This window comes from Pyrgilauda ruficollis, unplaced genomic scaffold (assembly GCF_017590135.1).
Source record: "Pyrgilauda ruficollis isolate IOZ18807 unplaced genomic scaffold, ASM1759013v1 scaffold117, whole genome shotgun sequence".
NCBI classification, from domain to species: Eukaryota; Metazoa; Chordata; class Aves; order Passeriformes; family Passeridae; genus Pyrgilauda; species Pyrgilauda ruficollis.
The window spans coordinates 99,447-111,927 of record NW_024509988.1 but is presented as its reverse complement, the minus strand read 5'-3'; the positions used below and the strand labels follow the sequence as shown (position 1 = coordinate 111,927).

The 12,481-nt window shown below is 43.0% G+C and overlaps 1 protein-coding gene across 5 annotated transcripts in view; it reads left to right on the top strand.

Moving 5' to 3' along the window:
• Nucleotides 1–12,481, top strand: part of PHLPP2 (PH domain and leucine rich repeat protein phosphatase 2) — a 36,573-nt gene that overhangs the window by 17,602 nt on the left and 6,490 nt on the right. For 2 of the 5 annotated variants that reach the window (XM_041484735.1, XM_041484752.1), the window contains 12 exons: nucleotides 2,439–2,585; nucleotides 4,061–4,291; nucleotides 5,024–5,226; nucleotides 5,730–5,790; nucleotides 6,310–6,405; nucleotides 7,695–7,850; nucleotides 8,476–8,676; nucleotides 9,166–9,328; nucleotides 10,574–10,704; nucleotides 11,089–11,199; nucleotides 11,649–11,837; nucleotides 11,968–12,199. In XM_041484735.1, the coding sequence (XP_041340669.1) occupies nucleotides 2,439–2,585; nucleotides 4,061–4,291; nucleotides 5,024–5,226; nucleotides 5,730–5,790; nucleotides 6,310–6,405; nucleotides 7,695–7,850; nucleotides 8,476–8,676; nucleotides 9,166–9,328; nucleotides 10,574–10,704; nucleotides 11,089–11,199; nucleotides 11,649–11,837; nucleotides 11,968–12,199 (1,921 nt within the window). Of the gene's footprint in view, nucleotides 1–2,438; nucleotides 2,586–4,060; nucleotides 4,292–5,023; nucleotides 5,227–5,729; nucleotides 5,791–6,309; nucleotides 6,406–7,694; nucleotides 7,851–8,475; nucleotides 8,677–9,165; nucleotides 9,329–10,573; nucleotides 10,705–11,088; nucleotides 11,200–11,648; nucleotides 11,880–11,967; nucleotides 12,200–12,481 lie in introns of those variants that run through there. The other 3 variants (XM_041484762.1, XM_041484771.1, XM_041484744.1) reach the window with 3 other exon arrangements.

Genomic DNA, 12,481 nt, shown 5'->3' with positions numbered 1-12,481 from the left:
TGCATTGAGACTGTCAATTCCCCACAGCAGAATTTTTCACAATGATCAGATCTCTTCCTCTGAGCAACTTTCAAGCTCTAGGAGTCTAACTACCTATAACTATAATAATGGAGCAAAAATAATTGGCTAGAGGGAAAATGTTAAGCAAAGGGTATTAAATAGGCCTACCTGCTTTGTTACATCTCCTAGCTTATTTTTTATGTATTGTAGTGCCTTTCAAGTATCTCACTTACCTGAAAAACACTGAGATCTTGTCTTCATTGGTATGTGTGTGTGCACATGCATGTATACATCTGCATGTCTCTTGTCAGCATTCTAGCTAGTTGATACAGATTTGTGCTGGTGTGCTTTGGTGGCAGAACAAGATGTGTTAAACTTGGAATATTTCAGGGCAGCACCAGTTTGGGCTGCTAAACAGAGGATGATCATCCCATGGAAGATTCACTGCTGTGTTTCCATACTTCTTTGTTGTCTCAGTATGCCCTGTGAGAGCACAAACCATAACCTGAGGAGCCACAACGATTTTGGAATCTTTATCCCCTATAATACCTGGTTCATATACACAGCTTGAATGAGAGTTGCATTTCCATTCCACTCCACTCCTACATCACTACTTGAGCTCACTGAGGCAAAGAAGGAGGAACAGAAGGAGAACTCAAAAGGCTTTTGAGTATTGTCCTCCCCACTGAGTATGGAAGTCTGCTTGAGGAATCTCAGACCAAGCTGTGTCATATTCCAGTTTCCCTTCAGCTTTTGGAAACTGTAATGCCCCTCTTGTGCTTGCTTTCATATTTTTGCAGAGGGATGAATTCTAAACATTAGTTGTGCTGTTGTGTTTGATGCTGTGTCTCTCAGAGCAGCTTCTCACCATGCTGTTAGAGAGAGAGAAACACTGCTTGGCACTAAGAACAGGTGTAGCAAAAGCTGTTTCAGAACTCCTGAGAAAGCAGTTTTATTAAAGCATTTGCTGATTTCAAAGCCTGAGAACTGCAACCTGTCCTAAATCTCTTAAAGTTGAACCAGCTAATGAGATTGTTCAAATCTTTAGGTTCATCCTCATTGTTTCCTTCTTTTCCAATACTGTGGTGGAGTTCTGTGTGCAAGTTTCTAGTTTTTGTATCATTGTTAGGTCCTTGCATTATCCTTCCTTTGAGGAAGGCTTTTACCAACATAGCATCTTTTTCTCTTTGGCTTTCAGTTGCAGTAAAAGGGAGTGTGTGGCTGCAGCAAACAAAAATCTCTGTGCCCTTATTCATATGATGAGGTGCTCAAAGCAAACAACTCATGTCCAAGTTTCAGCTATGCTCCCTCTTTCAAAAGAACAACACCCCCCAAGGTTATAAAGCAAAATGGAGAAATATGCACAGTTCCTACACAGATCGTTACAAGTATTTTGAATCCAAAAAAAGGTCACTATAAAGAAGAAAACAACTCCAAAACCTTTCAGTCTTATATTTCAAGACATCTTAAGCTAGAAGTAATAGTCTCCCTCAAGCTAATTAACCTTGTTTTGTTACTGATACTAAAACGTTTGCTTCAAAATAAGAGCTACTTGCCAAGAGCTACATGCCCAGGAAAAGTCAGGTAGGGGAGGCAGATTAATAACTGCATGTTTCCAAGAAGTAGGTCTCGGGTACGTGAAATTTGCAGTTATCTTATTGAAGTGAGATATTAATTTCCCCACTGAATTAATTTTTGGTGGTTCCAGTTCGGGATGAAGATGATTTACATGGGGAACAATACTTTTGCCTCCTTTAGAAAGAGGCAGGAAGTCTTGGAGGAGAACCCTGCTGTATGTTACCCCAGCCACACACTAAGTTCCTTCTCTGTCTTTGGACCTAGCATAGTGATTGAAGGAGCTAGAAACAGGTAACCATTTCCCAAGCACCGGTGGGACTGTAGTGGCTGTGGGGCTGTCTGCGCTCGGGGCAGTGCGTGCCATGCAGTCTGCTGAGCACTGTAGTTGTGCCATCTTGTTCAAGGACTTCTGGGTGCAGGTCTTGGGTTTTCCCAGCATGAAGTAAGTGCTTTCCTAGTTTTCCCTTTTACAGCTTGGCTTGGCTTTCTGTTTTATTCTCAGAATAGTCCTAGTGAATGTTTTCAGCTCCTCTTTTCCCTAGCTACGTAATTGTAGACTCTTACTGTAGTTAATTCTTTAGTCACCTTAATCTTGGTAGCAGTCACTACGACAAAGCGTGTCAAGTTAGTTTAGAAAGCTGTTATCAGTTCCTGCAGTAAACCTATGGTGTTTGATCATTTTCAGCATGACAGTTGAGAAGAATATCAATGACTTAAACCAAATTCATGCAAAAACTCCTGTAATGAGTTAGCTGACTGTATCACCAGTGTACAAAGACTTAAGAATTCTTTATGACTGGTTTGTGTACTTTTGCTTTAAACCTGTAGGTTTGTGAATTAACTAGTGTTCTTGCTAATAGGTTTTCTCAGTTGAAGAGTCTGAACTTGTCTCATAATAGACTGGGAGAGTTTCCTGTATCACTGTGTGAGATCTCTACTCTGACAGAGCTTAATATTTCCTGTAATGGACTTCATTACTTGCCAAGTCAGATTGGCAAACTGTTGAAGTGAGTATGTTCTTTAAATCTGTGATCATAAATACCCTTGGTGCCTCAGCTGAGCACTACTGATGTGCAGGTACTGTTTCTGAAAGTGTGTTAAAAAAAACAAAACAGGGCAGCCTGTTTTGCCCATGAAGGCTGAATATTTAATTTGACTTCAGCAGAAGGTCAAGAGCTAAGATGTGCAATCCCTTAATCACTACTAGGAAAACATCACAACTGCTAGTGCAGAAAAGATGTGGAAACTTGATGCAGGTAAAGCACTGAAGACAATTGCATTGTTTCTCAAATAAGTCTATGTGCATTCTTCTGCAGCTTCAGAGTTGTCTGACTTTCTGCATTTATTATTTGAATTTAATATTTTCAGTATCGATGCAATTTCTATTGAAGTTTTAATTTATTGTAAAAAGCTTTTCTGTGGTAACTTCTCACAGGGGTCTAGTGATTTTTGTCAGCACTGGTATGTTTGATTGTGTTCTACAGAATTGGCTGCTTTTGTGTTAGGGGATTTTAACATGAAACTACTTGAGCAATCTCCTCTGAAAATTTTGTCTTGAAGTGTTTGCTGGAGCCTTGTCCATTTTCCCCAGCAGCTGCCCCAAATGCATAAGAGCTTAAGCTTAGGTAAATTTAATTGCAAGACTGTTAGTACACTTAGATAAATATCAATAGGTGTTTATCTAAATGTTCATATAGATAAACATCAATATTGAACTGTTTATTTATTGTGGCCTGCTTTTCTTCCAACTTGTATCTTTAAAAAAGGAGTGTCTGCAGCCACACTGGATGTGAGCAAGTAATTTCCAGAATGATCTTTTAGCCATATGCAAACTGTGAGGAAAAAGTTACATATTGGCTTCCACTTCCCGGAGGTTTACAGTTTAGTTATGGGTCCAGTTATCTTGATGACTCCTTGAGCCCTTATTCATAAGAACTTTTTATGGCCTCAGATTTAATTTCTGCCACCACTAAACACAGAAAGGTCTCTGTTGGAACATAATCATAATAAGGGAATTGTATATTTGGTATCTGGGTCTCAAAAGCCATACAGCCTTTGAAACAATTCATCATACAACAGAAAGCTACCTTATTCTTTTCCGAGTGTGTTTTGGAATGGACAACTAGAGTGTAAAATCTTCTGCTAGTGCATTAGTGTGGTAGGAAGTATGATTAAACTGTGCCATTTGTAGAAAATCAAGTAATTAAGTAAATACCTGTCATTTACAATGTATGTTACAACTGGTTTCTATTTTGCTTGTGTTAACAATCTTTGGCACAACTGGAAGTTCCAAGTCTATTACGCGTGTGATAAAAGTACTTCAGTAACTTTATGTGTGTAAGAATAAAATTAGCTGTTAGGTACCTTTAAAAATAACCACATTGAGACCAGCTAACTATATGAGAAAATTCACTGAAAATATGAAATATGATGTTCACTACTCTTTGCAGAATTATTTTCTTTCTCTTTTTCACTTTTGCAGTCTCCAGACCTTCTGGCTTGATGGCAATTTCCTCACATCCTTACCAGAAGAGATGGGAAACCTGCAGCAGCTCAGCTGTCTTGGGCTTTCCTTCAATAACTTCTGTGAACTGCCAGCAATTTGTGAGAAACTTGTCACCTTAGACAAACTAGCCCTGGCAGGGAACTTGTTGGAGACCCTGGACCTGACAGTGCTGAACCGTATGGGTCACATCAAAAGTGTGGACCTGAGGTAAGGGGTGAAACTGGCAGGTGTCTATAAAACAGATTGGTACTTTCCATTTACAGCAGAGGATCTGTGCAACTTCTGGTATGTTTTGCAATAAACTAGGTTCAGTTTTTTCTCTTACTGATTCTTTAGCTTTTATGGAGTTCTGTTTCTGAGGGTGTGCAGAATCCACTTGGAAGAGCAAGCTTAATTGAGCAGTGCCAGATGCTGAATGTGACCCAGCCCTCTAGTTTCCTCCTGTGATTTGCTGTTATCTTAAGCTTTGGTAGCTCAAGGTACCAAAACCTTGATCTCTTCTTCCTTTCTTTGCCTCACTGCCCTAGAGTTGTGATCCTGATTCTCCAGGCTGCCAACTGCACATCTCTCAGAAAGGGACAAAGATCTTTTTGTGTGTGGCAAGGCAGTCTAGTATCTGTTCTCTGCATTAGCTTCCTGTGTCCATGCAGAGTAGCTGCCCCTTGACCAAGTTTCTGTTTTCTAGACTGGATCTTTTTTCAGAATCTCTTAAGAATATGGGAATCATTAAAATGATTACGTGTAGCAGTGTAGACAAAGGAAATGTTTTTGTTTGTATTTACTGCCTGAAATTCACCATTGCTTGTCACACATTTCATTCACTGTGCTCACCTTTGGTGTTAGCCTTCACCAGAATTCTTCCTTTCCTCTTCTTTCTTCTCTCCTACCGATGTCCAGTGTCCTATTTTCTGACTTTTTAACTCATCTCTGAATGTTTAGGCTGAACAACCTGAAGAGAGCAGCAGCTGACACTCTGGAGGGGAACAAATCTGTGGCTTACATGGATTTACGAGACAATCAGATGACAGATCTGGATCTGAGCTCCTTGGTCAGCCTGGAGCAGCTGCACTGCGAGCGAAATAAGCTGAGAGAGCTGACACTGAGCGGCTTCTCCCTTCGGGCCCTGTATGCCAACAGCAACTGTATGTCTCTTTGTCTTCTTCACCTGCCTTTTCCCTTTAAGCCCTGGGAGCAAAGGAAAACAGCCGTTTGCCCTCTCTCATGCATTAAAAAAATACCTATGTTGATGTTATTGTGGTGAAACCGTATGCGATGGGTCCTCTGAGGTTAGCTCCTACGGATCGCATATGCATGGGTGTACACAGGCTGTGTAACAGTGTGGAGGTTGTGGTCTTATGTCCCAGGAATTCATGTCCCATTGAGATCTGTTTGGCAGCTCACAAAGTAAAGTACCGTTCTCTCTTGTTCTGGTGCTCCACATGACAGATGGAAAAATGGATAGTGAGACACTGTAGTGTGCATATAGCAGATGTATGAAGTCTGAACTCTGTGGTGGGAAGTATCAATGGGGACCTTGAGTCTCTATAGAGAAAGTTTGTGAGTCTCATTTGATAACTAAGTTGCAGCTCTGTGCTGTTTTCTCTCTGAAGCTCTGCAATCATACTTACTTGCTTTACTTCATCAGGTCTGACAGCTGTCAATATTTATCCGGTTCCTGGTCTACTGACATGTCTAGAACTCTCTCAGTAAGTGATAATACACAACAGAATTTAAAGCAAGTATCTGGACATCTTGAGAGCAATTAAACACAATAGAACTTCAAAGCCCAGCACTAAACAATGATGAAAGTGTCCCAGACCAGAAGCCCTTCTGAACCAGTGTGACCTTTTCAGGTGACTTTGCTGTCCTTCAGCTGTAGGCTGTGATCAGGGAAAAAAAAAAGCCAAGCAGGGACCACTGAACTTGTGGCAGCTTACTGAACTGAATGGGGGGGATCCGTGGATCAAATATTTAGAGTAGCTCCCAGTGATCTCTGCTGTTGATTTCATTGCCTACATCTGCCCTTGGAGCAGCATTGTGAGACTTGTAAGATAGGATGCCCTGCCAAGTCACGAACCAGTTCAGTTTGCATTATCCATGACTAACTCAGATACTGTTCATTTTTTGCCTGTTGCTTTTGGTTTGGCTGTCACTAAAATCATGCAGCATTCAGTCTTTTCCATATGGAGTGCTGGTTTCTAGCTTTTCCCACTTGCTTTTCTCAGCAATCAACTACAGTGTGTCCCAGACTGGGCCTGTGAAGCAAAGAAACTGGAAGTTTTGGATGTGAGCTACAACCTACTCTTGGAGCTTCCATCGAGGTCAGATAAACCTTTGTAAACAGAGCTGAGCTTTCTTCTACAATGGGCTGTCTGGGAAGAGAACAGCAGTGCTATTCCTGTTGCTTAATTCCTTGTTACGTTGAGATATTTACTCTCACTTACTTTGTCTATGTAGCATCAAAAATGGTCTGTATTCAAATGTCAGAAAGAACCAGTTTCTAGGTCAGCCTTTTGAACAGTAGGGGCTAGGTAATTCTGTCCTGTGCTTTCGGCTGCTACTGCAGCTATTTGCACCTGACATAGAACATGCTGCTGTGACTTATATGTGTTATCATACTGTCTGTGAACATAGGTCATAGGTGAGACCCTAATACATTTTGCATCATGCCACAGAAATTTCATCTGTTACCTCTGACAGGGAGTTATCACAAAGGGACAATTCAGCTGATCTGAAATGCAGCTTTCACAGTGCACCATCAGCCAGCTCCTTTCTCCCTACTTCCCTTTCAGTTTCTGGAGAAATGCAGTGAATGAGAGCCAAGAACTAATACTATTTTGCAGTTATTTATCCTAGGAAGAAGCAAAGCATAAACATTCTCAGCCTAATAAGGGTGTTTGGTGGGGGTGTGATTTGATGAATGACACAGTGCCTGGGGTAATTTGTACTAAAATTGAATGGAGAAGTAGTTAACAGAGAAGAAATGTGGAACATGGTTGGAGAAGTTGAAGCAAGAGACATAGGAGGTGATCAGCAGTGACATTCCAGTGATTGTCCCAGAAAAACTATATACATCAAAAGCAAGAAAAGGACATACGAAGGATGTGATAATGAGAACTTAGAAGATAACTTTAGCCAATCCAGTGGATTAAAGTGACCAAATTTTAAGTATATTATGCAAAGAATAATTTGCTGCCTCAGAAATAACACAGGAGTGCTAAGCTACTAGTTAGAACTCTGAATTTATGTCTGCGCTGTGGAAGCACTTCTTTCTACCTACAAGTGACAACAGGCATTTAAAGCCTTCCTTTGTGACTTCTTTCTTTGTCTGCCTGAGAGAATGCTGGGCACATGCACACCAACTTGAATCACAAGATACCAAACATTAGTAGTGTAGAGGGAAATGTAGATGTGCATTCAAGCAGAGAGACTTGAATCATCTTACCCTGTGTGTTGTTCTGCTTTGTAATTGTTTACATTTTATGGATCGGTGTATTTTAATTTTTCCCTGCTGTACAAGCAAATTAAGTGGATTAAATACTACCTTTCCCACTCTGTGAATGTCAAGAGGAATGAACCAAGTTAAATAGAAAACCCTGTGTCTTTCTAGGATCCTCAGAAGCTTGAGTCTTCGGAAGTTGATGGTGGGGCACAATCGTCTGCAAAGCCTTCCACCTCTTCTAGAACACATTCCACTGGAGGTGCTGGACCTTCAGCACAATCTGTTGGCTAAACTCCCAGAGACACTCTTTGTCAAAGCTCTGAAGTGAGTGTCAGTATCAAACATCTTTTGAAAGTAGCACCTGTGTGACTGTCCTTCAAGGTGCCATTTGCGTAAGAGATAACAAGGTGTGCCCTTTATGAGGAGGTTATTCAGGTGCCAAAAGGGAAGCCATCAAGCTGATTTGAAGGAATCAGTCCATGTTACTGTATAATTACAGGAAAACAGAAGCTGCCTGAAGAACTTTGTCTTTAAAAGTAGTCATAAGTTTAAGTGCAAAGAAAAGAAGCCAGTCAGATTCAGGTCATTTGAGAACAATAAGAGAGACCCTTTACAAATGACCAGTCTCTCCTAACTGTATCAACAGGAGTTAGCCCTTCTTTAAAGAAGCCCTTCTTTAAGTAAAGTTTTATGTTGTCTGCTTCCAGTATTACCCATGGGCTTTTCAGTACTCACTGTTTACTGTAAAAATGCTGTGTGCATCCACAGTGCATATAGCTAGTTAGACATTAGTAGATTCACAAATCTTAATGTGGGTAGGGATGTTACAGTATTGTCTGGCCTCCTGTCTGATATTGCTGTCTACACTGGCATTTGTACAGCTCCTTTTCCTTGTTAATGGAGTGGTTTGAATGATGTGAAGTCTGATTCTTGCACTTGCTGTGATTAGCCTCAGGTACCTGAATGCTTCTGCAAACAGCCTGGAGTCCTTGCCCACCACATGTCCGGGGGAGGAGAGTTTGAGCATGCTGCAGCTGCTATACTTGACTAATAACAACCTCACAGATCAGTGCATCCCTGTCTTGGTGGGACACCCAAACCTACGGATCCTGCATCTGGCAAACAACAACCTGCAGACTTTCCCTGCAAGGTAAGTCAGTAAGGCTGTTGGGCAAGGCAGTGCTTCCTGGGAGGAAGCTGCCACCTCCCCATGATTGTACATGAGTCAAAGTAGAGTGAAATGCTCTCCCTGTGGCTTGAAGACAAAAACCTGACATTTCTAAACACTGAGGGAGGAGAAGTGTGTTAAGGGAAATTGGCACAGGGTAGTGTTGGTTGTAGGTTTTCCTGTCCTAGTTGAAGTGGCATCCAGGGGGACCAAGGGATTAACTTGTGTTGCATGTGTGTGGGGACGGGATGATATTTCTCTGCAACTTCAGCACTGATGGTGAAGGGTCTGTCTGTTGTACAAATCCAAGCCAGGCATCTTACTAAAGCATCTCTTAGGACTTTGGGTCTCCTATCAGTAAATCAGAAAAGTAGCTCATAAAGGGCAGTGTCTATGGATACCTCATCTGCAACTTCAGAAAGTGACAAGTTCATGTCTGTAAGATACGGTATCTTTTTGTTTCCCTTTCAGCAAACTTAGTAAGCTGGAGCACTTGGAAGAACTGAATCTGAGTGGAAACAAACTGAAAACAATTCCTACAACGGTTGCAAACTGCAAGCTACTTCATACACTTATTGCACACTCTAATGAAATCAGCATTTTTCCAGAAGTCCTGCATTTGCCCCGTATTCAGGTATTTGTATGGAGAAGATAAAGAGATATCTGAGTAAAGTTTGGGCTATAGAATGAGTAACTGCTAGGAGAGAGCAGGAGGTCCCAGCAAGACCAAGTGCAGGGTGCTGTACCTGGGTCAGGGCTGCCCCTGGTATCAATCCAGACTGAGGGATGAATGGTTGAGGGCAGCCCTGCTGAGAAGGGCTTGGGGATGCTGCTGGATGAGAGGCTGGACATGCCCCAGCCATATGCGCTGGCACCCAGAAACCACCCCCACTCATCCTGGGCTCATCCCCAGTGCCATGGACAGCAGGTAAGGAGGGGATTCTGCCCCCCTGTCCCACTCAGATGAGATCCCAACTGGAGGGCTGCACCCAGCTCTTGAGTCCTCAGCACAAGAAGGACTTTAGACCTGTTGGAGTGCGCCCAGAGGAGTCCATGAAGATGATCAGAAGGCTGGAGCACCTCTGCTGTGGCAATGGGCTGAGTGGTTTGGGGTTGTTCTGCTTGGAGAAGAAAAGGGTCTGGAGTGACCTTATTGCAACCTTGCATTACCTAAAGTGACTAAAATAGAGCTTGAGAGGGACTTTGGACAAAGGCACAGAGTGACAGCAGAAGGGTGAATGGCTTTAAAGTGAACAAGAGTTGGTGTAGATTGGATATTAGGAAGAAACTCTTCCCTGTGAGGGTGGGGAGGCCCTGGCACAGGTTGTCCAGAGAAGCTATGGCTGCTCCATCCCTGGAAGTTCCAAGGCCAGGTTGGACAGGTCTTGGAGCAACCTCTTGTAGTGGAAGGTGTCCCTGCCCATGGCAGATGTGTTGAAAAAAATGAGCTCTAAGGTCTCTTTGAGCACAGACCATTCTGTGGTTCTATGACTTTGCTTGATCAACCCAAGAAGAGGCCACAGAATATGCATTCTCAATCTCTCACCTTCTGAGTTGATAAAAGATCATCTCATTCACCTTTACCCCCTGTCTCTGACATTTCTGGTTTCTTGCATTTGAGACAGTGGGCAGCAGGTTTGCATATAGAGGCTTTCCTTTATCTTTGGTGTGACCTAGTCTTTCAGTATTGGAGTCATGGCTATTGCAGGTTGCTTATAAATCATTCTTCTTCTGCCAAGTCAGATCCATTTCCATAACCTGTGTGTGAGATACAATAAGTAGCAGGGTTGTATGACGTTTATAAGGAGCACTGGAGTAACTGATGACACGACACAACAAAAGAGTATTTTCTTTGTCATGCTGTTTGTTGCTACTGCAGTTTGTGGATTTGAGCTGCAATGAGTTAACTGAAATCCTAATCCCTGAGGCACTGCCAGGTGCCTTGCAAGAGCTGGATCTGAGTGGAAACACAAACCTGGTGCTAGAACACAAGACACTGGATATCTTCAGGTGAGCCATTGACATGTCAACCCAGTAGTGACCTGCACAGGGAAGGGTAACCCTTGCCAGGAGAAGAAATGGGATAGTAAAGTAAAAGCACTTTATCACTGCATGATAGTATAACATTCCCTGCCTGAGGCAGCTGAGACTTGCTGTCTTTGGGAAGGGAAAAGTCTGGGTCTGAAACATCAGAGCAAGGAATTTTTCAGTTGGTGTGAGGTTTTCCCAGGTGTCTCTGGCATAAGCAGCCAGACATCTCCAGAACACTTAGACCTTAAACTCCTTTCCTTGATGCAGTTCTTTCCACAGACTGCTGTCTAAAACTAGACTGGACAAGGTCCTAAGGCCTATTCAGCAGGTTCTAGAAAAGCATAACTTCTGTTCTCTCTGTAGTCACATTACCACACTGAAGATTGATGCTAAGCCCTCCCTCACGGCAGACTCGGCACTCACTTCTGTCTTCTGGAGTCACGGAGTAGCTGAGATGGCAGGCCAAAGAAATAAGTGAGTATTATGGTCTGCTGAACACTGACGCTGTCTTCTCAGGATGCTGGGCAGAGTGCACTGCTGAGCACCCAAGCAGACCTGTTTTGCCCAAGAGCTCATCCATCCCTTTTTCTCTCTGGATCTCTTACTAAGTCTTGGTAACTCATGTCTCCACATTTGCCTCAATTTTCACACTTTTCCCGGTACACTTGGACTCCCCTTTCCAGCAAAGATGCTTTTTCTCTTGCCAGCTGTGCCTGTTGCCCTCTCCTGCATGTGGTCAAGTAGGGTTTGGGAGTTCCAATAATAAAATGCAGCTGCACATCTCCCAGGCTAGTGAATGTAGGGCTGGTGACTTTGCTGCCCTATGAGAATGGCACTCACAGCAAAGTGCCTGATGGCTGTAGTTTTGAGAACAAGTTAATTTTTTGAGACATATTAACTTAGCTTGTATGCTTTTCTGACAGGTTGTGTGTGTCGTCCCTGACACTGGGGAGCTTTGCAGAGGGGGTGGAGGCTGTGTATGGCATGTTTGATGGTGACAAGAATGAAGAACTGCCACGTTTGCTGCAGTGCACCATGGCCGATGTGCTCCTGGAGGAGGTACAGCAGTCTGACACCATGTTCATGTCCAACACCTTCTTGGTCTCCCACAGGTAGGACAGTGAGCAGGCTGGTCCTAGTGGGACTTGCATAAGGTATATCAATATGTTAGGTGGGGTGAGGCAGCCCTCCAGAATGCCTGTCAGTAGAGTCTGGAGCCTCCTACACTTTCTCCTCCAACAGAAAGCTGGGCATGGCTGGGCAGAAGCTGGGTTCCTCTGCTGTCCTTTGCTACATTCGTAATGAGGTGGCTGATCCAGCCAGCAACTTTTCTCTGACGGTGGCCAATGTGGGGACGTGCCAAGCTGTTCTGTGCCGAAGTGGAAAAGCACTGCCTCTCTCCAAAGTCTTCAGTCTTGAACAATGTTCAGAAGAAGCCAGGAGAGTCAAGGAACAAAAAGCCATTATAACAGAGGTTGGTTTGGACCCTTTCCACTTCAGCTTCCACACTCACATAAAAGCTCGGTACAAATACATGAGCTTGGCTGTCTGCATAACATTACAGGGGAGAGGGTGGCATGAAGGTTCTGATCTAGTGCTTCCTGCTCTGCTTCATTTGTTGATTCGCTGTCCAAAATTGCAGAAGTGTTCCTAAAACACTTTGGCCTAAGACCTATGGGTACAGGATGACTTGTAATATGCAAAAGTATTAAAATGATTTCTAGAGAACTCAGTAAAGGTTAACTTTCGAAACACT